This window comes from Elephas maximus, chromosome 16, assembly GCF_024166365.1.
Source record: "Elephas maximus indicus isolate mEleMax1 chromosome 16, mEleMax1 primary haplotype, whole genome shotgun sequence".
In the NCBI taxonomy this organism is placed as follows: domain Eukaryota; kingdom Metazoa; phylum Chordata; class Mammalia; order Proboscidea; family Elephantidae; genus Elephas; species Elephas maximus.
In genome coordinates, this window is record NC_064834.1 from 15,201,247 (window position 1) to 15,225,889 (window position 24,643).

Sequence of the window (24,643 nt, forward strand, 5' to 3'; positions counted from 1 at the left end):
AGCTGAGCAATCAGGATCTAGTTCCTTAACACACAAAATTCCAGGCTTGCTTTTATACCTGAGTCCCCTTCACGAAGTGCAGTGCCTTGTTTTCAGAAGAAAGAGGGACTTCATGATACTCAGGAAATGGAAGAGGAGACCTCGTGGTATCTAACCTATGACACTGTAGCCATAGGTTCAAACCTCAGAGAGGCTGCTTGAAAGGGGTCCTATCCTGTTTATCCATTAGTATATTCAAACCCTATCAGTTTATGGAGATTTTAACTTTATCTACTGACCTGTATTGCTGTCTTATTAAAGAGAGGCTGACTTCTTCACCACCAGGATACTTGGCAACTCCGACTTGGAGTGATAACGGTTTGCATTAGGAAGGGAACTACCCCACCAAAACAAACCCACCACCGTGGAGTTCATTCAGATTCATAGCGACCCTATAGGGCAGAGTAGAACAGCCCCATTGGGCTTCCAAGACTGTAAATCTCTACGGAGGCTGACGCACAAACCACTGACCAGTTAGCAGCTGTGCACTTAACCACTGTGCCACCAGAGCTCCTTGAGGAGGGGAAGAGTGGGGGTGAAAAGGTTGGATGGGAAAAAGTTTTCTCAGGAGTGAGCGATGCATAGCCAAGAGGATGGCTGAGTGTGCACGTGATAGGGCCTTGGTGCTTTTTGCACTGAGAAAGTAAAAGCAATCTGAAGACAACGCCCTCATGCTCCCGCTTCCAAATGTACCAGCTGGCGTGCAAAAGCAGCGCACCTATATATACTGCCTGCCTTCCTGAAGACCAATGAGCTGTCCGTGTGGCTGGCTGAGAGCGTCTCCTCTGCCTGTCCCCTAGATCCCACTTCCTCTCTCTACTCCTGTAATTGTCGCCTCTGTCCTGCATTACCAAAATTTCTTGCCCAATTAATTCCTATCATAAAAAACCCAGTGCCGTTTTCGTATCATAGAATGGTATAATATACCCCATTTTTTAAAAATTCCTCTGGGACCCACATTCCTCTCCACAACCAGCCCATTTCTTCCATTCTCTTGAGCCCATTCTTATCTGGCCTTGATAGAACTGGATTCCACTCTACAGTGGAATCCTATATGCTTCTATAGTGTATTCTCTTTGCAGATCTTGTAATAAGTCACCAAGAAAATTCCCGTTCCGAGCATTGTGCATTTGCTGTTCTTTCTGCCTGAACCACCTGTCTCCAGGTAGTCACATCTGGAATATTTGCTCTCTCCATTTCAGTTCAAATGACAGCTTCTGAGAGGATTTCTCTTATCAGGCTATTTAAAATATCATCTCTTTACTCCGCTTTATTTTTCTTCACATCATCTGACTCTACACACACACAGATCTATCCCTATCCCCAGCATATAACTGCCTGGTAAGTAGTGGATACGCAATAAATATCTGATGAACGAATAAATGACCTTCGTCTCAAGCGCACAGTTACTACCAACAACGCGCAACCATATCCAGTAACTGTAAGACCCCGGGACCATGAGCCTTTGGGCTCTAGGAATGTGGACGTGCACCTTTAACGTATAAACCGTACGTCACTCTCTTAAGAGACATACGGTAAAGCTTCCGCCCGCACTCAAATCTCAGACAAGGAGGGGCGGAGGGCTGTGTCATCACCGTGCGCCCGCCTGCCCCGCGACGCGCCGGCAGCTGGCGCAGCCCTTCGCTCGGCCGGCCTCCCCGTCCCCGGGTACGCGCACTGGTTCCGCCATGGAATCCAACAAGGATGAAGCCGAGCGCTGTATCAGCATCGCCCTCAAAGCCATCCAGAGCAATCAGCCCGACCGAGCGCTCCGCTTCCTGGAGAAGGCGCAGCGGCTGTACCCGACGCCGCGGGTTCGCGGTGAGTGTGAGGTGCCGCGGGCGCACAGAGGGACATTAGAGCTGCTGGGGGAAATACGGCAACGGACCGACGGGAGCAGTTGGGGGGAGGGGTAGTGAGGCGCGGCTACGTCTGCGCACTGAGACGCGCGGTGGCTGCTGGGAGATGTAGTCTTTCTCGCCCACGCTTTTCTGGGGTGCCGGACACCTGATGACAGGGTCGTCTGTGACGTCAACTTTCGGGGTGCTTGCGGAACACTCCGGGATTTGGAGTCCCCGAGAATGCCAGGCGCTGGCAGGAGGAGCCGGGGGAACTTACCTGGGAGCGATGCCGAACTACGTTTCCCAAAGGGCCCAGGGCCAGTTGCCGGCCTGGGAAATACAGTTCAGGAAAATAAACTCCTCCAAGGGAGAGAATGGGTTCTAGAGAAGGGGGGTTTCCGACCCTTCTGCCCCCTCTCTAGCGGTTTCGCTCCCTCGCGGGTCTCGCAGCAAGGGCCAGGGGTCACTTCCCAAAACTAGCGCCTGCTTTCCCTCCCCCCGCCCGCCACATACCACCACCTCGGAAGGCCCGGCCTGCGAGCAGACCCTTACTCCTTCCTTGAGCCTTTTAACCCGATTGTGAGATTCGGAGCGGGTGGTCTTGTTAGAGATGCTGGCCTCAGCTACCCCATCCCACCTTTGCTCCCAAGAGTCCACCAGTGGCCGTATAGATGGCTGGGCAGCGCCAGGCTGCTAAGTGGTCCTGAACCACTTCCAAACCAAGGAGAGGCTAGTGGGGTCGCCTCTCCTCATCAGTTCACTCTACCCAGGAAGCCTTTTTCTTTAACCTCTCAATACAAGCCGGAGAGGAAGAAGAACCAGTCCATGAAAGATAGAGTGTTTATGCCTGCAATGACCGTTTAGTAAACGAAGTACTCAGATCAGAAGACCCTGGTTCTCATCCTGACTATTACCATGTGACCTTTGTGAGCTTGGGTTTCCTCATCTGGAAAATTACAGGGTTGGTGCAGATAATATGGATAGCAATAATACCCCACAGGGTTTTTGAGTTTAGAAAACTCTTTCACATGCATTTTCTCCTTTGGACCCACCCTGCTAGGGAGGCAGAGCAAAGATCATTATTTTTGTTCTATAGATGAGGAAACATCTCAGGCAAGGGACTTACCCAAGATTATACAGTCAGAAATTGGAAAGTTCTGTGACTCTGTAAATGTTCGTTAAACTAATGATATGGAAATGAAGAGCAGCATTCGGTTTCCTCACCTTCCCTGCCCACTGAGAAGGCAGGAAGGGGGACATTGTCAGCAGTGAGGAGGGTGCCTGGAACGCCGGAACTTTCCACCATCCTGGCTCTGCAGGTTGATCTCCCGGACTCCCAGGAAACCTACTAATGGAGCTTCCATGTGAAATAAGCTACTCTCTGTAAGAGAGGGGAAACCCTGGTAGCGTTGTGGTTAAGAGTTACATCTGCTAACCTATAGTTCGGCAGTTCGAATCCACCAGGTGCTACGTGGAAACTCTATGGGGCAGTTCTACTCTGTCCTATAGGGTTGCTGTGAGTCAGAATCAACTCGACAGCAACGGGTTTGGTTTTTGCTTGGTAAGAGAGGAGCTTGGTGGGTGAGGGCCCTCCAGCTGTCAGAATTCTCCCCAGCTGTCTGATGCTGCTGGGGGCCCAGGAGCAGGCAGCCAAGAAGGAGATGGTAACATTTGGCTGTACATGGCTCGTGGGGGTCTTCCTGTCAGCAGGTTTCCTGGGCCAGTTCAGGAGGTTGGATGGGAGTCTTCCCTGGGGCTCAGGCAGAATAGTCGATTGCTGCATATTTGTCATATTTGTGCTATTCTGGAAAGAGGATATGCATCATCCTTGTCTGTTACCTTCACCTTGTGGCATCTGCAGCCCTGTTCTTTGCCGATAAGGACGTGGGCTTAGTTTAGGCCTGGGACTGGGAAACTGTGGCTAACAAATGTAAGTGGTTGTCTACTGGATGCCTTGGGTCCGAGCCCATTCCAGATGCGTAGGCAATGCAGCAGGCTTTTGCTGAGGTTTTGTTTTGATTTGTTTGCAAAGTCCTCTGTTTGGTGCTAATCAAGGTGGCAGGAGAGAGACTGGTAAGGTATGAGCCTTCACCTCGTGGAGTTTACTAGCTAGTCAAGGAGGTTAACTTACAGAAAAAAATATCTCAAGGCAGAAGACAGCAACTGATTCAACCAAAATTAAGCACAGTGCTAGATTCCAAGGACTGATGGATGGAGATGAGAAATCTGGTCCCTGCCCTCCCTGTCTCTGTCAGCGAGGGTGGGGGGGACACCACAGGGGGTCAGGGACAGGCTTCTGAGCATTAAATTATAAACAGTATAGTGAGTGCTGTAAAAAGGGTGTTAAAAATCATGGTAGATTACAATGATGGAAGGCTTCTGGGAGTAGGGCAAGAGGCAGCCTTTCAACTGGGTTTTGAAGGAAGGTAGGAGACTTGGCGAAGGGCATACTAGGAAAGGGCAGGGGGCCAGAAGTTGTAAGAGGTTTGGGGCAGGAGTTGAATGTATAGCAAGATTTGCAGGCAGTGGAGACGGTAGTTTGTATATAGTTTGAAGGCTGGGAAGTAAAATGAGGCCAGATCAAGGCCTTGCCAAGCAAAGATATTTTCATTTTATTCTATAGTTAGTGAGGAAACCATTGAAGTTTTTGACAGGAGTAAAGTAAGGTACTGTTTCAAGAAGAGAACAGCATGAAGGTAGTGAGAGGGAAGAGAAACTCAAGGCAGAAAATCAGCTGAGAGATCATTGCATTGAGTGGGTTAGAAGTTCTGAGGCCCTGACACAAGGCAGTATGGATAAGGATAAGATCATTGGAGAGGAGGTGCTAAACATTTGTGTGAGAGAGGAGCTGAGGAGAAAGAAAGGAGAAGTCAGAATTCAAGCTTGTGTGACTGGGAGGAAACCAAGGATGAAAAGCTGAGGCAGGGGAGAGATGGGCAGGGTGGGAGGTGCCAGTAGGACAGTCAAGAGGAGCTGTCTGTCTGGAGCTGAGCAGAGAGATCCAAGTTCCAGGTGAAAGCCTGCCACCATCAGCTCAGGGGAGCTTCTTGGAGTTGTGGATGGCTGAGGTCACTGTGGAAAAGTATGGAACATGTAGAGAAGGTGACTGAGGGCAGAACTGTGGGCCGCACCTGCCCTTAGCAGAGGAAGCAACAGAGTGAGATGGAGCAAGGAGAGGAGGAGGAAATCCCAGGAGAGGGCAGTGTCGTAGCCACGGAGAGGAGTGTCAAGGAGGTAGCGAGCAGCACTGTCAGATGTTGCAAGGCCACATGGGGAGGCACCAAGGTGAGACTGGTGGTTTTTGGGTTTGGGGGTCGTTGCCATCCTTCATCAAGCATTTCCAATAGGGTGTGGAGAGAGAAGAGGGGAAGGGATGTTTGTGTATATATGTGTGTGTGTGTGTGTGTGTGTGTGTGAGAATGAGTTGAGCCAGACCTCGATAGGATGAGGAAAGAAAGTTACTGTTGAATTGGATCTGACTCATGGAGACCTTGTGTATAATAGAGAGACATTGCTGGTCCTGGGCCATATTAATGGTCGTCGGTATGCCTGAGTCCATTGTTTTCGCTATTTATAGCGTCTTCCAAACTAGGGGGCTAATCTTCCAGCACTGTTTAAAAAAAAAGAAACCATTGCCGTCAAGTCGATTTCGACTCGTACTGACCCTGTATGACAGAGTAGAACTGCCTCATAGGGTTTTGAAGGCTGTAATCTTTATGGCACCAGGCTGCCACATCTTTCTCCCACAGAGTGGCTGGTGGGTTCAAATTGCCGACGTTTCAGTAACCACTGTGCTGCCAGGGCTCTTTTCCAGCAGTATATCAGATAGTATTCTGTTGTGATCCATAAGACTTTCATTGGCTAATTTTCAGAAGGAGATTACCAGGCCTTTCTTCCTTGTCTGCCTTAGTCTGGAAGCTCTGCTGAAACCTGTCCACCGTGGGTGACTGATATTTGAAATACCAGTGGCACAGCTTCCAGCATCATAGCAACACTAAGGCTGCCACAGTATGACATACTGGCAGATAGAGGCTAGGAGCATAGAGGACCCATATTTGGTAGTAAAAGGGAGGACAGTAATGGAACAGAAAAGTAATCAGAAGGTGCCGCAAGAGGGAGAGATTGAAGATGCAATCAAGGAAGAAAAATGAAGAAGTGACAGAAGGGGAAAGATCAAGAGCATGGGTGGAAGATTGGCCTTGAAGAAGTGGAGGGGCAAACAGAGGGAAGGGTCAAGGGTGAGAGGAGGCTCAAAGCAACCTTGAAGGATCGAGGGACCTCACAGGTTGGCCTTCTCAGTGAAGTAGGCTGTGAGGGGACTTGAAACTCCTGCCACAGAAGGTACAAGGAGGTACCAAGAGCTAGACAGTTCTTCTGCAGAGCAGTAGCTGGGCTTGAAGCTGAGAGCTCACAGAGCAGGGGTGGTGGAGCCAGTCAGTCCCTTTCTGGGAGTTTCTATCCAGTGTCTTGCGGCCTGGTGGTCACTGGATTTAGAAAACCAAAAGGGAAGAACATGCTCAGCATTTCTCAAGCTGAAAGAACTGAAGAAAAAACTCAAGCCTCGAGTTGCAATATTGAAGAATTCTGCAGGAAGAATACTGAACGAAGCAGGAAGCATCAAAAGAAGATGAAAGGAATACACTAGAGTCACTGTACCAAAAAGAATTGGTCAGCGTTCAGCCATTTCAGGAGTTGGCATGTGATCAAGAGCCAATGGTACTGAAGGAAGAAGTCCAAGCTGCACTGAAAGCACTGGCGAAAAACAAGGCTCCAGGAATGGACAGGATGCCGTGGAGATGCTTCAGCAAACAGATGCAGCACTTGAGGTGCTCACTCGTCTATGTCAAGGAGTTTGGAATACAGCTTCCCAGCCCACTGACTGGAAGCGATCCATATTTGTACCCATTCCAAAGGTGATCCAACAAAATGTGGAAATTGTCAAACAGTATCACTAATATCACAAGGAAGTTTTGCTGAAGATCATTCAAAAGTAGTTACAGTAGTACATCGACAGGAGACTGCCAGAAGTTCAGAAGAGGACATGGAATGAAGACTATCATTGCTGATGTCAGGTAGATATTGACTGAAAGCAGAGAATACCAGAAAGATGTTTTACCTGTGCTTTATCGACTATACGAAGGCATTCAACTGTGTGGATCATGACAAATTATGGATAACATTGGGAATTCCAGAGTACTTAATTGTGTTCATGACGAACCTGTACAGAGACCAAGAAGCAGTCATTTAAACAGAACAAGGGAATACTGTGTGGTTTAAAGTCAGAAAAGGCGTGCGTCAGGGTTGTATTCTTTGACCATACTTAATCAGTTTGTATACTGAGCAAGGAATCCGAGAAAAAATGAACACAGCGTCAGGACTGGAGAAAGACTCACTAACAATCTGCAATATGCAGGTGGCACAACCTTGCTTGCAGAAAGTGAAGAGGCCTTACTGATTAAGATCAAACACAGCAGCCTTCAGTATGGATTGCACCTTAGCATAAAGAAAACAAAATCCTCACAACTGGACCGGTAAGCAACATCATGATAAATGGAGAAAAGATTCAAGTTGTCAAGGATTTCATTTTACTGGGAACCACTATCAACACCCATGGAGCAGCAGTCAAGAAATCAAATGACGTATTGCATTGGGCAAATCTGCTTAAAAGACCTCTTTAAACTCAAGAAATAGTTTAAACACAGAAGAAAATATTCTTTGATGGCTACGAGGGTGGGGAGGGAGAGGGGGTATTCGCTAATTAAGATAGCAGACAAGAGCTATTTCAGGTGAAGCGAAAGACAACACACAATACAGGAGAGGTCAGCACAGCTGGACTAAACCAAAAGCAAAGAAGTTTCCTGAATACAACTGAAAGCTTCAAAGGCCAGAGTAGCAGGGGAGGGGGTCTGGGGACCATGGTTTCAGGGGACGTCTAGTTCAGTTGGCATAACAAAATGTATTAAGAAAATATTCTGCATCCCGCTTTGGGGAGTGGCGTCTGGGGTCTTAAACGCTAGCAAGCGGCCATCTAGCCAAAGCCAAACCTACTGCCATCAAGTCAATTCTGACTCATAGCGAACCTATAGGACAGAGTAGAGCTGCCCTATAGAGTTACCACGGGGTGCCTGGTAGATTCAAACTGCCAACCTTTTGAATAGCAGCCGTAGCTCTTAACCACTACACCACCAGGGTTTCCAGTGGCCATCTAAGATGCATCAATTGGTCTCAACCCACGAGGAGCAAAGGAGAATGAAGAACACCAAAGACACAAGGTAATTATGAGCCCAAGAGACAGAAAGGGCCACATAAACCAAAGACTACATCAGCCTGAAACCAGAAGAAATAGATGGTGGCCAGCTACAACTGATAACTGCCCCGACAGGGAACACAACAGAGTATCCCTGATGGAGCAGGAGAACAGGGGATGCAGACCTCAAATTCTCATAAAAAAAGGCCGGACTTAATGGTCTGACTGAGACTAGAAAGACCCTGGAGGTCATAGTCCCTGGACCTTCTGTTAACCCAAAACTGGAACCATTCTCAAAGCCAACTCTTCAGACAGGGCTCGGACTGGACTATAAGACAGAAAATGATACTGGTGAGGACTGAATTTCTTGGCTCAAGTAGACACGGGAGACTATGTGGGCAGCTCCTGTCTGGAGGCGAGATGAGAAGGCAGAGGGGGACAGGAGCTGGTTGAATGGACACCGGGAATACAGGGTGGAGAGGAGGAGTGTGCTGTCTCATTAGGGGGAGAGCAACTAGGAGTACATAGCAAGGTGTGTATAAGTTTTTGTATGAGAGACTGACTTGATTTGTAAAGTTCCTTTTACAGCATTAAAAAAAAAAAAAAAAAGATCTCTTTAAAGTGTTAGAAAGCAAAGATGTCACTTTGAGGACAAAGGCACACCTGACCCAGGCCATGATATTTTCAATCACCTCATATGCATGTGAAAGCTGGACAATGAACAGGGAAGACAGAAGAATTGATACCTTTGAATTATGGTGTTGGCAGAGAATATTGAATGTACTGTGGACTGCCAAAGAATGAATAAATCTGCCTTGCTCGATGGCACTGGGTTTGGGTTTGGAAGAAGTGCAGCCAGAATGCTTCTTAGAAGCAAAATGGCGAAACTTCATCTCTCGTGCTTTGGACATGTTATCAAGAGGGACCAGTCCCTGGAGAAGGATATCATACTTGGTAAAGTAAAGGATCAGCAAAAAAGAGAAAGACACTCAACGAGATGGATTGACATGGTGTCTGCAGCATGGGCTCAAGCATAACAAAGACTGTGAGGATGTCAGAGGACCAGGCAGCGTTTTGTTCTGTTGTGCATAGGGTCGCTGTGAGTCAGGACCTACTCAGTGGCCCCTAACAACAATAACAATGAGAATTTCTGTAGGCTTCAGTTTCCCCAGTGTACAAAGGGAGAGCTGGCCTAGGAGATCGCTAAAGGTCCTTACAGCTCAGCCTGCCTGAGATTTTATGAAATGGACATCTCTGGGGTCCAGGCAGGTCAGGAAGGTGAAGGCGTGGGAGGGGGAGGATCAGCTGCTGAGGGATTTCAGCATTCAGGGTCTAGGAGTGGGAGGTGTACTGGTACTAGGGAAGTCCAGGATTGTGCGTTCACATCAGCCAGCCTTTATCAGCCCCACTGGACGTGCAACCCTTCGATTCACCTTATTTCCCTGAATCAGTCATACCCATGACAACGCTGTGAGGTCAGGGGTCATGTCTTCACTGAGAAATTAGATAATTTAACAAGACCCCCAGTTACTTAGAACTGTCTGTCTCCAGCCCCAGGCTCCTCCCCAGCTTTCACCTCCCTTTCCTGACTCCCTCTGAGCACCACAGGTCCACAGAGAGCCAGCAAACTCAACAGCTTGCCTGAGAACAAAAGTAACAATCAAAGGCAGCGCTTAGAGCATTTCGCATTTGCTAGGCATTGTGCTGGGTTCCTTGCATGCAGCCACCCACTTACTCTGCCAGCCCTTATTAACTAGTTGCCATCAAGTCTGCTCCCCTCACAGTGACCCCGTGTGTGTGTGAGATAGAACTGCGCTCCACAGGATTTTCCACGGTTGACTTTTCAGAAGCAGACCGTTAGGCCTTTCTTCAAGGCGCCTCTGGGTGGACTCGAACCTCCAACCTAACAGCTGAGCATGTTAACCATTTGCACCACCCAGGGACTCCTCAGCCCTTAGAAAACCAGTAATCAGTTCCACCCTTATGAGGGAGATGCAGTTATGCCAGCAGAAGCTGAGTAACTTGCCCGAGGTTCCCCTGCTAGCAAATGGCAGAGCCAGGTTTGAACCTTGACAGTGTAACTTCTCGAGTCTGTTTGAGGAGGGGCAGCCCCTGGTGGCTTTGGCCCTAGAGATACTCTCACCTCTGCTTCAGCTGCCATCTCTCCCACCCCGGCTTTGGTCTCTTCTGCTGATTTCCATTCTTTTTAAATATCTGCCTGCCTAGTGGACCACAACTTCCTGGCTACCACCACCAACTGCTCTGACAGGGATCCCAATAGAGGGTCCTGGACAGAGTTGGAGAAAAAAGAACAAAATTCAAACTCACAAAAAAGGACCAGACATACTGGTCTGACAAGAGACTGGAGAAACCCCCAGGAGTGTGGCCCCAGGCACCCTTTTAACTCAGTACTGAGGTTACTCCTGAGGTTCCCCCTTCAGCCAAAGATTAGACAGCCCCATAAAACAAAATGAGACTAAATGGACACACCAGCCCAGGGGCAAGGACGAGAAGGCAAGAGGGGACAGGAAAGCTGGTAACGGGGAACCCAAGGTCCAGAAGGGGAGAGAGTTGGCACATCATGGGGTTGGCAACCAATGTCACAAAGCAATATGTGTATTAGTCGTTTAATGAGAAACGGATTTGCTCTGTAAACCATCTAAAGCACAATTTAAAAAAAAAAAAAAAAAGAGACAAAAAACAAAAAATCTGCCAGCTTTACTGGGAAGTCCCCCTAGAAACAAGCCCCTTCCACCCACTGAGGTTTCACACTGCGCCACCAGCTCGCCTGGGGTAGCTCCCCACCTTCTCACTGGCCTGGGAAGGATGAGCCAGCCCCTTCCTTGGTTCTTAACCCAGTACTTGGGGCCAGGTACCAGGGCAAACCCTGTGTCCTAAGCTGGGCTTTGGGCAGCAGAGCTCGCTGCCTCTCAGTCAGCATGGTGGTCGAGGTGGTGGCTGATTCCATGGGGTGCTTTGGGCAAGCAGCAACAATGAGCCAGAGTCATACAGTGCTTGTTACAGCTGCAGACACAGCCCTGTGGCTTCAGGCACAGACGGCAGTAATAACGGTGATCACCGCCATGCTTGGTACACATTCTCTCACTCCATCTTCTCAATAATGTAATGAGATAAAGCACTCACTCATTTTACAACTAAAGAAACAATCTCAGAGAGGTTAAGTAACCTGCCAAAGGTCACACAGCTGGGAAGGGGTAGAGCCAGCACCTGAACCCAGCCAGGCCTGTCTAACTCCAGAGCCACATGAAGTGGTTTTGTCTCCTATTCTTCTGTGCCATTGCCTCGCAGTCACTGTGCCATGAGAGCCAGGATGAGGCCGTCATATCCCACAGGATGTGGGGGTGCCCAGGCCCCAAGGGGGACCTATATGTCAGCAACCAGAAATCTTTTCATTTCTAACTCAAGCAGGGAGCTTCTAGGTGACTTAAAGCATGTCCATTCCCCTTTGGGCTCTCTTCCTGCAGGGTAGGGGAATTAGAGTGGCTGATCCCATGTAACTGAATGAAAAGCTTCCAGAACACTCCCTGAGAGGCACTGGAGCAAGCCCTTGCCTTCCCCTGGCTGATGCTCCTGCAGGCCTGTGGCAGTTGGGTGGCTGGTCCTGTTGTCCACAGGAATACCAGGCTCGGCGTCGACCACTAGGGCTTCCGGAGAAACTGCAACAAACAGCTTCTTTAAAAGCCCCAGGAAAGCAGCAAACCAGCTCCTCTCTCTGACCCACCTTGACTGGCACCTCTTCATCTGTTGGTTTCTTCCATCCCTGGGTGCCCAGCATGGACCTGGTGTCTGGGACGGCCTGAAATCTCGTGGTGACACCTGGGCCCAGAGCCTACAGGGTGTGGACGCATTCCCTTCCTGAGCCTGAATGTTCCCAGGCTCCCCACCCCGACCCACACCCCTTGTCTCCTCACCTCCCTAGACAGCCTGCTGCTGGGGGACCCAGTTCGTAGGCCATGTTATAACATTAGCAGCTCCTCATCTTGAACCTATATTCTGTCAGGCCCTGTGCTAGGTGCTTCTGTAAATCATTGCACTTTGCCCTTGTACCATCATCATGAGGAAACTGGGGTTCACCCAACTTCATAGATCTCTGAGATCATACTGCCAGTAAGTGGCAGAGCTGAGGTTAGAACCTGGGTCTTTCTCACCTTAGCTTTTCTCCTGTACTTGGAATGACTGGGCTGAAAGGGGCTCAGGCTCGTCTCGGCTCAGACTGGTGACATAGTGAAGGACTTGGGCCCTGGAGCTGGACTTCCTGGGCCTGCATGACAGCTCAGCCACTTGCCCAGCTGAAGAGCTTGGGCGGATGGCTGAATCCTGGCCACAGCACCTTCCTCCTTGGGATGAGATGGTGGTAACAATACATACCTCACGACACCTACCCATCTTGGGATCTTGTAGCTCCCAGCTCCTGTGTGTGAATTTCTCATCAGGTGAATTTGCTGCAACTGAGGCAGCAGTGGCTCAGGGCACCAGGGTCCACGTGAGCCCAGTTCTCTGCTCCCAGTGAGCCCTGTTCTAGGCCCCTCAGGTGAGACCCAGGTGTGTCACAGAAGGGTGTGACACCAGCACGTGCCTTGGGCCCAGCAGGGGACAAACCCAGGAGGTCAACATCCTTCTCGGCAGAGGTGCCCAGGGTCCCTGTGGTGACCCAGATGCCTGGTTTCCCAGGAGCCTACCAGGAGCTTTGGGATTTTACCACCCAGGACACTGTGCCCCAGGCATGCTGAGGGTTTCTGAGAACTGGTTTTGTGCCTGGAATAAATGGACGCAGGGGACTCCTGCTAGAGATTTGGGTCCTTCCTCATCTAGAGTCAGCAGGAACCAAGGGTTTACTTAACCATGACCCTGTCTGAGGGTGACAGCTGATGCCTTGCATAGACCCTGATCATTGAAGCAGAAGATGTAAAAATAGCGGATAGTGAGCACAGCAGATGTTTTTTTCTGAGTCTCGCTCCATCCCTTGTCCCCTGGGGCAAACTGATTTCCTTGCTCCTCTTTATGGCTCACCAAAGGCCTCCAGCAGCCTCCCAACCAGTCCCTTCTAAACCACACGGTCGTGTGAAGCGGAGTTCCCCAGGCTGGGTGCTTTGCCTGCCCGGGCACTCAGTGAAGGAAGGCTGCTGAATGGTTATGGTTTGTTTCTGAGAGAACAGGGTATCCCGTCAACAGGCCCAAGCTAGGGAAAGAGGTCCTGGCGCTGCTAGAGGAGGAGCAGGTAGGATGCCGCCACCTGCGGGCCCTCAGAAGCAGAGCCCTGACAGTCTCCTTGTCTTGCACAGCACTGATCGAGTCCCTCAACCAGAAACCGCAGCCCGCCGGTGACCAGCCCCAACCCACAGACACGACCCATGCAACTCGCAGGAAAGCAAGTGGGCCTGAGGCCCCCTCGGCCAACGGGGAGGCTGGAGGTGGAGAGAGCACCAAAGGCTACACTGCAGAACAAGTAGCAGCCGTGAAAAGGTAGAGGGCTGGGCAGGCACGGGTCCGGTGCTTGGGGGGAAGCTTCAGGTCCAGAGAAGGCATCCTCCAGCCCTTCCTTCACCTCTGATCTTACTGTGGTCTGGGCTTGGGGGACCTTGGAGGACGGATGAGATCCAAGTGGTCTGGGTTCACCATGGCCACACTTTGTTTCCCACAGGGCCTTGGGGTGCAGTGTGGGAACCGTGGTACCACTGCCCATCCCTGCTTGCCAGGACAACCCACAGCAGAGGCTGAAAATGCTGACACTGCCAGCTTTTTCTGTGGCCGGCCCAACTTCTTCACACAGCACTGTTTGTCAGGCAGAGATGGGACCTGGTCTCCCCTCCAGATGCTCCCCCAAGTCACAGCCCCACCCCCAACAAAGACCCTTTCAGACCAGAGCCTGGGTGGGCGGAGAGGAGGCAGGGGACAAGCTCTCCCTCCAAGCTGTGGGTGGCCCCTGGGGAACAGCAAGCCTGCAGCAGTCGGCCAAGGCTTCTCAGGCATAGATACTCCTGGCCCTCGTTTTTCCCCAGCCTCCCCATGAGCAGGCCTCAGGAATCCCATCGTGGCCCTTTTCACATTGTCCTGGGTGTTGGTGAGGACACGAGCAAGTTTCAGGGCCCATGGCTCAGCCTGTGTGTGACCAGAAAGATGAGTGTGGTACAAAAGCATAAACCACATTTACGTTTCTCTTTGACCTGGTGGGGTTCTCTGGTCGTAAGCAGCAGAAACTGACTTAAGGGAAAGCCTGGAAAAGGCCAAAAACCAAGTGTCTCCAGGGACCCAGGGAATAAGGCATGATAGGAGCCTCTTCAGGGCCCTATGGTCAGTTGAACAGACACCTGCCATTTCTGTCCTTTGTGTTACCCACTCAAGGTCAGGGGGCCGGGAGAGAGGACAGTTGGCCAAGCTTGAGTCCCACATCCCTCTTGGGTGGGGGTCCCCTGACTGACAGATGTTGGCAGTCCTCCTAAGGTTGCATCTAGTAAGGGTACTGTTGGCAGAGGCAAAATGATCCTGGCCTGGCAAAAAACAGCACCTGCCCTGTCTTAAATCCTAAATGTATTCTTGATGCTTCCGTGGGGCTCTGCATCACAGTTGTAGGTCACAGTGGCTCCTTGTGCCAGAGGTCAGACAGCTGACCTGGAGGAACCGTCAAGCCCTGCAGTCCCCTCACAACCTGCTCAGAGCCATGTGCCCCACGCTGTTGTCACCCTCTTCACCGCATGGATCTGGCCCCAGCTGGCGCCCCCTACCACACTCCTCCCTCCCCCAGGGTCAAGCAGTGTAAAGATTACTACGAGATCCTGGGGGTGAGCAGAGGGGCTTCAGACGAGGACCTGAAGAAGGCCTACCGCAAACTGGCCCTCAAATTCCACCCAGACAAGAACCACGCGCCTGGCGCCACTGAGGCTTTCAAAGGTAAGCCACTGTGGTTCCTGTCACTTTGGTGCTTTTATCTCCTGTCCTGGGGCAAAGACTGCTTTCCTAGGAAGTGGGGAGCAGAAGGAAGTGGCCTTGAGTCCGAGACCCACAGCCTCAGGAACTGCTTCTTGGGAAGAAGGTCTGAGTAGCCCTGTCCGCCATGCAGAGTCTGAGAGGGCTCTAGTAGCGTCACTCCTGCTCCCCCTTCCCCCTTGACGGACTGTCTCCACGCTCGTGGAGTGAAGGAGAAGCAGAACCAGGCCCCTTGACTCACTCGTGTGCACTTCCCCACATACTTTCCTGTCTTGGAATCTCGTAGCTACCAATCTGAGTAACTGTTCCCCTGTGCTGAGGGTCAGGGCAGCCCCAGAGCAGGGGCCTCGGGCCTGGTGGCCGCCTCAGCACCAACAGGCACAGCCAGCTTCCCCCCACCCCTCCCACACACTACTTACACACGCACACACACAGTCTCATGCACCACTTGTACACACACCCACTCACACCACGTACATGCACATATACTCAGTCTCACACACACACTTAGACACATTCATTCTTTCACACACACACTCTCTCACACACTTACACACATGCGCACTCACACACATTCTCACACACACACTTACACATTTGGGGCCTACAGTAGGAGCGTGGCAGTCTCTCTGGTCTTAGATCTATTGCTCCTGGGGTGGGTGCTCTAGTTCTGGCTGAAGCCATAAGCTGCCTTTTGTTCGTTTATGTTTTCATTTAACCTGTCAGGCTTACCTGCGCATGGACTAGGTGCCAGCCTGTGGGGCTGGCTGTGCACTGCCATCCAACCTCTCCCCCAGATGTCTCTTCCTTTACTCATTCCCACTTTGTCCTCCTGGGGGCCTTTGGGGATCTAGGCTCACCTGCCCTAGGAGATAGAGCATGGATGACTAGCCACACCTGGCCCAAGCAGGGTGATGCAGAGCAGGGGCCAGGGCCTCGGCCAGGTAGGGAGCCTGAGGCCAGACCTGAAGCACATGCCAAGGACCTGGTATGTGGTCTCCTAGGGGCCTTCCCCAGGAGCTCCATTCTGGGCTGCTCTGGGTTGGTCCCTGCCTGGGAGCACCTCCCCCTGCTGCCTGGTAGCCACCCCTGAGGGAGAAGGGGAATGGGAGAGGGAGGGAAGGTAGCCATGGCCAGTGTTTCTCCAGCCCTGACCTCTCCCTGCAGCCTGCCCCCGCTCTGACAGGCACCTAGAGGCCAGGTCTGGCCTTGGGGCCTTGTCAGGATGGGAGAAGGAGGGGGTTCTGCCCCCCTTATTCCCAAGGATGGCAGGCGCTGAAACAGATGCAGCTTTGGTCCACTTCTCTGAGAAAGGGGGTGGCTGGGGGCGAAGGAGCAGGAGACTGAGCAGGAGCCAGAGCTAAGGTCTTTTGGGGCACAGGCTTCATCCCCAGGGGCTGTGGTGGGCAGGCTCCAGGGCAGGCAGAGGAACAGTAGCTGGACCTGGACCCCCAGGAGAAGGGGACTCACCCAGGCTCCATGACTGGTGGCTGGGGAGTCTTGACTAGAACCCAGGGTTTTGGCTCCTGGGGCAAGACCCTTCTGGCAGGTCCTGCTGCCCTCCAGTTTCCAACAATGACATCCTGTGTCTGTATGTCACATGGTAACTTCCAGAAGAGGTGCCCCAACCCATTGGGTACCTCAAGGGAGAGAAATGAGGAGACAGACAAACTGGGGTTTGGTTCTTGGCCTCAGCTTTCTCCCTGGTGAATGGAGATGGGGTTGCTGTTAGGAGTGAATGAGGTGGCTCCTGTGCAGGGCCTAGCACACAGGTAAGGCTTGACCACCCTCAGGAGGTGGAGAGCAAGGAGCCAGAGTGTTGTTCCTCGACCCAGTCTGGGCCACCCAGGCTCAGTTAGGGACATTCTGCATACCCACTCCCTGTCCCCATACCTTCCCACTGGCCCCCAGACCCTGCTTCCTACATCACCTGAGTGCCTGAAGTGAGTGCTTAGCCACCTAGGAGCCTCCACCTGCACCCCCATGTGTCCTCAGGCCTGCCTTTCTGCCTCCTTTGCAGCCATTGGCACGGCCTATGCGGTACTTAGCAACCCCGAGAAGAGGAAGCAGTATGACCAGTTTGGTGATGACAAGAGCCAGGCGGCCCGGCACGGCCACGGGCACGGGGACTTCCATCGCGGCTTTGAGGCCGACATCTCTCCTGAGGACCTCTTCAACATGTTTTTTGGTGGTGGTTTCCCTTCTAGTAAGTGCCCCCACCTCCCCCACAGCTGAGTCTGGCTGACTCCCTTCCTGGGGATGATGGTGGGGCACTGGGTACCCGTCTCCCCCTGTCCCAGCAGCCCCAGCTCCTGACTCAGTCCCTCTGACCCCCAGGTAACGTCCATGTCTACAGCAACGGCCGCATGCGCTATACCTACCAGCAAAGGCAGGACCACAGAGAGAACCAGGGTGATGTGAGTGAGGAAGGTGCTGGGGAGAGCAGGGGAGGGTGCCACGCTCCAGCCCAGGGTGTGGGGCCCGGCCGAGGGAGTTGCATTCCAAGCTCCAAGCTGTGTGCTCTGGGACCCCACAGTTCTCAGCTAGGAGCCATCTTGGCCCCCATACCATTCTGCTGAGGGACACCAGAGGGCGCCACATGCCCACCGGAGTGGGGTTAGATGCTTCTGTTGGGGAATGTGCTGCAGAAACCACTCCACCTACAGACAGGCTCCATGTGAATGGCTTTTGTGCAGTCCTATTGTTTATAAGGCCGAAGTGACATTTTCCAAGCAAGGAGTGGACTTACAGCAATAGAAAGTTAAACTTCATGAGAGGATTGCAAAGGATGACAGCATGGGTGCTAAAATCAGCAGTCTTAAAAAGCATGTACAAAAGACGTAGCAAGACAGTGCTTCAAATGCATCATGTGTGCCACAGACCGAGTAACAGCTGGCTGGCCAAACCGAAAATCCTGTGGACAGTTGCAGAGCGTTTTAGCCCTCGCAGGTAGGGGGCTCCTTTTTGCTCTGACAGTGTGGCCTCCTGTTTTTATTTATTCACTTTTTATACTTTGTTTTGTGTGTATTTAACATACCGAAAAGTTTTATTTTAATCACAAATTATCACACAGTGAATAAATGTATTCACTTTCATTTCCACTTTTTTAATTGGTCATTTTTAAATTGGTAACATATTCCTGTGGCTTGGAATTCAGAAAGCCCCATTCTCCTGGAGGCAGCCACTTCTGCTGATTTTTTGGTGTTTTCTCAGAAGTAACTGTATGGATACTCACCTCCCTCCTTTATGGAACCCAGGTTGCAGTTTCGTTTCTATCTGGGAAAGCTGGCAGGTGGAGGAGCTTCTCGTTACAGGACCTGAGCGGGGATGGGAGAGCGTGGTGGCGTGGCCTGTGGCAGCTGGCTCCTGCTGCCTGGGTCCTGTTGTGGTGTTGGGGGAGCTGGCGGCAGTTTGGCCAGTGCCGAGTCATCCTGGGTGACAGTTTGGCCAGTGCCGAGTCATCCTGGGTGACGGTTGGCTCTTCCCTCCAGGGCGGGCTGGGGGTCTTTGTCCAGTTGCTGCCCATCCTCGTCCTGATCCTCGTGTCAGCTCTCAGCCAGCTCATGGTCTCCAGTCCACCCTACAGCCTGAGCCCGAGGCCGTGAGTACCAGCAGCCGGAGCGGGAGACTGGGGCGGTGGGCAGACAAGGGGCTCTGGAGTCGCAGCCCCATGAGGGGCCTGCCTTCTCATCCTGATTCAGCAGGTTCATGGTCATAATGCAGAAAGCTGGCTTAGAATCAACAAAATTGCTTTCCCAGTTGAGCTGAGGGTCTTAATCTTTTTAGGATCACAGTCCCCTAAGAAAATGAAAGAAAAGTTGCAGGCCTTTTTCTATAGAATAATACACATACACACAGCTTTGCCTACATGATTTTGCTTCATGACACACACACACCTCCAGGTTCATTTCTACAGATCCTGAGAGAAGAATCTGCTCCTGAGTTCTGGTTGCGGGTGCTAGAGTCAGACAGAACAGGGCAGGTTTGAATCCTGCTTTCTCCACTAATTTAGCAGCTGTGTGATTCTGGACAAGTTACTCAGCTTCTCTGAACATTGGTTTCCTCATCTATAAAATAGGAATACTAGCATCCACCTGCTTGTGAAAATTAATGAGTAATGCATTTAAAATACCTGGCTCATGAGAAATGCTCAGCAACATTTGTTGAATGGATACCTGGTCTCCACTGCCAGTAGCAAGCCTGGTCAAGTTATTTCATCACTTAGGGCATCAGCTCCCCTCACTGATTATCCAGCACCTAGCACAGCCTCTCATACACAATTGTTGCTCACCTTGTATTTGTGGGAGGCTGGCAGGATCACTGTCAGCCAGCAGGGGGCAGGGTTGGTCCATTGGACCTACACCACCCTCTGCAGGCTCCCAGTCGCCTGACGTCAGCCCTTTTCTCTGCAGCTGGAGAGGAGAGGCGGCAGTTTTTGTGGGGAGGCAGGGGCCGTCCTCCTGGGCGCACTGACTCCTGTCTGGGTCCTGAGGCTCTGACAGCCTCCAAGTCTGCAGTCGGAGCTGGACGATAGAACCCAGGAGCTGGGAGGATATCACTTCTTGGAAGCCTTGTCATTTTGTTCCTAAGCCCCTTAACTGTAGACAGGAAGTTCCTGCACAGGAGACCCTCAGCAACTGTTGGGTTAGGGGACAAGTGAAGAAATTTAGGGGACAAGTGAGGAAATGGAGGCCCAGGGAGCTCACGTCACAGCTTTCAGAGGTACTTCCCTGACCAAGGCCTCTGCTCAGAGAGAGACTTCTCCCCCAAGCCCCTGGAGTCAGGATGTAGGGAGCAGAGAGCCTGAGAAAAGGGCTTGCCATGGTCTGGGCCACTTCAGAGGAGGGGCCCTCTGACTTTATTTAGACCCTGGCTTTGGGCCATGCTCATGTTCCTGCTCTAGAGTGGGAGGGACTCAAGATTAGCTACCATGTGGCAGCTCCTGGCCTGGCCCCCATCCCTAGCGCTGCCTTGGGCCTGGGGACCTGGGCCCACTTTGTGCCTGGTCTGTTCCTGGCCAGGTCGGTGGGTCATGTCCACAGGCGAGTCACTGACCACCTGAAAGTCATCTACTACGTGGCAGACTCCTTCTCCGAGGAGTACACAGGCTCCAGCCTCAAAACAGTGGAACGGAACGTGGAAGATGATTATATTGCCAACCTCCGAAACAACTGCTGGAAGGAGAAGCAGCAAAGTGAGTAGGGGGAAGAGAGCAGAGCTGGCAAAGCTCAGGAGCAGGGAACAGGGAAAGGCCTGCTTGCCCAGAGATTTGGGGGTCTGAACTCCATTCATGCATTTCCCTGGGGCTGGGAGTCAGGGTGCCACCTGACCATCGTACATCCCCCCCACCACCCTGTCACCCCATTGCCGTCAAGTCGACTCCGAGTCATAGCGACCCTATAGGACAGAGTAGAACTGCCCTCGTAAAGTTTCCAAGGAAGTCCTGGTGGATTTGAACTGCCAGCCTTTTCGTTAGCAGCCATAGTTCTTAACCACTACGCCACCAGGGTTTCCACATTTCCCCCAGGTTCCCGCAAATCACTGCCATCAGCCTGTCATTTTTGGCTCCCAGAGGTGAGAATGTGGAGGCAGACTGGTACAGGTCCCCTTGGTGCCCGTGGATCAGGCACCCAGATCTACCTTGGCTGGCCTTGCCTGGAGTCTGCACAAAGGGGCCTCCATCCCCCTCCCGAGTTAGGACTGTCGTCCTTGCTCCTCCAGAGTCTTCCCCATGGAAGGCCGGCTCTGCCCAAGCTCCTGGGCCTATCCCAGCCTTTCCCACCTTCCCCTACAGGCCCAGGCAGGCTTCCCAAAGGCCTTTAGGAGGTACTGGTTGTGCCCTGACCCTGCCCTATTGCTTTGCAGAGGAAGGCTTGCTGTACCGGGCCCGCTACTTCGGCGACACAGACATGTACCACAAAGCACAGAAGATGGGCACCCCAAGCTGTAACCGACTGTCAGAGGTGCAGGCCTCCCTGCATGGATAGTCCTGGGCAGCTACGCCACCGAGGTCCAAGTATGAGCCAGGACCTCCTCTGTATGAGCCAGGACCTCCTCTGCCCTGCTGCTCCCAGCAGCTTTGGCCTTTGTTGTGAGAGTGGGGGTGGGGAGTACTAGTGATTTATGGCACAGACTCCTTGTCCCAAGCCTGACCTCTGGTCTGCAAGACGGGCAACTCTGGGCTTACTTGGAAACTGAGGTCTGTTTCAGGCATCTGGTGATGCTCTCCCACCCTACCTCACCCCTCCTCTCTGACTGGGGCTGCAGGGTGCCCAGGAGCCAGGCAGAATGGAGAGTCCAGTGTTGTTGCTGAGACCACTTGTGGGCCCTCTGTCTGTTCAGCCATCAAGTCATCAGCACAGCACACCTTTGCCTGTGCCCTGCTGTTTAGGCCACCAAAGGTCACTGGGCCCAAGATAGTACCCACCCAGTCTGCCCGCCTGACACTCGGAAGAACCACGAGAGAACAGGGGAGGGGGGGCCCTCTCTCCTCCCAGGCAGCCGATAACAGGCAGGGTGGGAACCGACAGGCTCTGACGCGAAGAGACCTGTGCACCCCACATGCTCCCCTCTGGTGGGACCAGGACACTCATGAATGCCCACAGCACCTGGCAGGCTGGAAGCCGCAGGCATCCGGCCCAGCCCAAGCTTCTCGCCTGTGGTCTGAGAAAGGGAACAGACGGTTACGAGTTCAGGGTCAGTGCTGAGCTGCTCAGTACATCAGGGGTGGGGAAAAGCAAAAGTTGCTGGTAGCAGGCTACCCACCTCCTTCCTCCTCCGCGTGGGTGGTGGGCCCTGTTCCCAGTATTTGCCAGAGGGGGGCAGCTGGGACCAAGCCCAGAGGCATGTGGGCAGAGCCCAAGAGGTTCTTCTCTTTATTAGTACCCTGCCCACCTCCTCTGCCTGAGTCCTGTCGACACGGATCCAACCACAAACTCCATGCTTTGGGGCCATCCGTTAGTGCCTTCAGGAAAAGGGTTGGGAGGAGGAGGGTTGGGGCAGGGGTGAGGTGGGCAGGACACAGCAGCAGGTTTTCCCCATGTGAGCTAACCATTCCCTTCTCTTCCCCAGACTATGAAATCCCTGGAGAATTTTTGGTGACATGCACTGAGCCAAGGTGATGGACTGTATATTTAAGGAAAGACATAAAAAGACAAAAAAAATTAAAGTGGAGTCGGAGGCCGAACACGGCACAACTGCCCTCTCTCTCCCTGAGTAAATGCAGACCATTCTTAGGACTAGGACAGACAGGAAGGCCTGCCACGGGGCTGCTTCCCTTCCTCCCAGTGCTGGCAAGGCCCCAGCTCCACAGCGCTCTCTCCTAGGATACAGAAACCATGGCAACGAAAGTAGAATATAAAACTTGCAGCAAATGGCTGGGGGAGGGGGCGGTCACTGCCTTTCTTCCCCCTCCCAGGAGTCACTGTCACCTCTCAGTAGAAGCTTGTCGGAGGCGTTGGCCAAGGATAGAGGGAGGAAAGAAGCCTCTCCTTAGAATGTAATTTATAGATGCACGTATATGTATATATATATATCTATTTATATGTAAATAGGCATATATAAAGATATATATATAGTCTACTTTTTAAACTATGCAGGGATTTGGTTTAGCAGATTTCTTCCCTGTTTTAGAAAGCTAGGCCTGTTTGGGGACGGCAGCCTGATCCGTAAGAAGTCCAACTTAGCCATAGCTGACAGCCTGAGAAGTCAGGTCATAAAACATTTCCCCAGCCTGTTTTCGAAGGCAGTAGTAATCATGATAGTATAAATTCAATGGAAACTTTGAAGGTTACCGGGTTTACAGTCAGGCTGGAGAGGAGCAGGCTGTCGGGGGGGCGGGGAAGGTGCCCCTGGGGGCAGGTACCAGCTCAGTATTGGGTCACAGTAGACGCCACAGACAGGACCTGCTGGGGTGAGAGAGCTCACCTCAAGCTGCTCCTCCCCTTTGGCAAGCTCAGGTGGGCTTCTTTGCCCTGGGTTCCAGGAGCCCTCCAAGACAATGCTAGCAGAGAACGGCAGGGCCCGGAGAGGGAGAGCAGGCCCTGCCCGGCCGCCTCTCCCACCTCTAGTCCCTAAGTGGGTTTTGCCTTATTGGTGCCCCAGGGCACAAATCCATGTTGCCACTGATTTCTCCTGAGTCTGTACCAGGGACTCCGGAAGACTGTACCTCCACAGATCAGCTAGGTGACACCCAGGACCCCAGGGCCTCAGCCGGACTCCTTCCTGAAGAAAAGTCATGCCTGTGGCCACCAGGGTCTTCACCTCCGTGGCTGTGGCTCCACCAGGGCCTTCTCGTGCACTTTGGATGAAGGATATACCTGGACCAGAATGGTTTTCTTATTCTCACCTCCAAATGAGGATTTTTCTCAAAATAGCAGCTGCTGCCAGGAAAAGGGAGGGAGGTTTTATTTATCCCCACAGTTTGTACTGGGCCTTTTGGAATTTCAATTTTTCTCGAATTTTCCTTTGGCGGTGGGTGTGTCGTTGAGCCTGCCATCTTCCAAAGCCTTACTTCCCCAAGCTGCCGGCCAGGAGATAAATATCCTCTCAATTTCTCTTGGCTTTTTTTTTTTTTTTTAATCTCCAACAAATAGGATTCTTGATGGGAAAAGGAAGCTTGGTAAGAAAATGTCAAATCTGTTGTTTAAACAAGGTCCTGTGCTGTGATGAAGCGGCCCCTGTGGCCCCGAGAGCTGATGAGAACTGGAAGAGGCATGAATACCGCCTGCGGTGGCCCTGGTGCTCTGCCCGCACCACCGCGACTGGCTGGTCTTGGTAAATGTCCCTGGATGGGCTGAGCCATGTGCAATAAGAACACAGATCCCAATGGATCCCCTGAAAAGCTGTATTTCTTCAATTAGAATTCTGAAATTGTACATCTATAAATATATGTTTATTATGTGACTGGCTGTGGTGGGTCTGCATTGAGCGGCGGCGCTAAGGTGGGGGGCACAGGCGCCTGTTGCTGCTGACACTGTCCAGCCCACGCCACAGGGAGGTTTTGGAGACAAGTCCAAATTTCCCCTGGCCCTGGCTGACAGCCACTTTGGTCTCAAGTGTTGTTCCAGGGCCAACTCCATCCAGGCAAAAGGTAAGGGGCCACAACCACCAGACGATGCTCTCCCCTCTTCCTAGTCTCTCCCTGCAGCCCGGAGCCGCTCCTGCAAGGCCCAGGGCCTACCCTGTGGGAGCAAGGGGAAAATGCCCTCAGTTTCTTTCCCTCTCTGGCTACGGTCTTACCAGCCACCCTTCCCACACCACCCCCACAGCGCGCCCTCCTCCCACAGGAGGTCGGAAAAGTTAAAAATGTGGCAGCCCAAGTAGGGCTTCCTGTGAATGGAGAGGCAGATCTGCCCGGCTCCCAGAGACAGAGCCGGCGGCCCTGACTGGCGGGCCGAGGCCCCTCCCGCCGCCGCACCAGCCAAAGACAGGCGGGCTGCCCGGTGGTGCCACTGCAGCCTGGGAACTCATTGGCTGCCCCCACCCAGGGTCACCGCAGCCTGCCCTGGTCCAGCTGCAGGGGGCGGGGGCGGGCACGAGCCGACACTTGTTAGCTGCAGTTGGCAGAGGC

At 52.3% G+C, this 24,643-nt stretch overlaps 1 protein-coding gene across 2 annotated transcripts; it reads left to right on the forward strand.

Moving 5' to 3' along the window:
- Nucleotides 1-1,629: 1,629 nt before the first annotated feature.
- On the forward strand, nt 1,630-23,976 carry DNAJB12 (DnaJ heat shock protein family (Hsp40) member B12). Of its 2 annotated transcripts, none has more exons than XM_049854818.1 (9): nt 1,630-1,860; nt 13,431-13,611; nt 14,891-15,036; nt 17,093-17,278; nt 17,410-17,489; nt 18,564-18,673; nt 20,094-20,266; nt 20,938-21,035; nt 22,144-23,976. In XM_049854818.1, exons 1-9 carry the CDS (start codon nt 1,728-1,730, stop codon nt 22,171-22,173), a joined length of 1,137 nt encoding a protein of 378 aa, XP_049710775.1. In that variant the 5' UTR covers nt 1,630-1,727; the 3' UTR covers nt 22,174-23,976. The 2 variants fall into 2 exon arrangements, with proteins under 2 accessions (XP_049710775.1, XP_049710774.1); XM_049854817.1 differs by having other exon boundaries at nt 1,647-1,860; nt 20,938-21,088.
- The last annotated feature ends 667 nt before the right edge of the window (nt 23,977-24,643 follow it).

Bases quoted from the DNA above. Each gene is read 5' to 3' on its own strand.
- DNAJB12 (XM_049854818.1), top strand. From the start codon at position 1,728: ATGGAATCCAACAAGGATGAAGCCGAGCGCTGTATCAGCATCGCCCTC. The intron at 15,037-17,092 runs GTAAGCCACTGT...CCTCCTTTGCAG, and splicing joins CGCCACTGAGGCTTTCAAAG to CCATTGGCACGGCCTATGCG. The intron at 17,490-18,563 runs GTGAGTGAGGAA...TCTTCCCTCCAG, and splicing joins ACAGAGAGAACCAGGGTGAT to GGCGGGCTGGGGGTCTTTGT.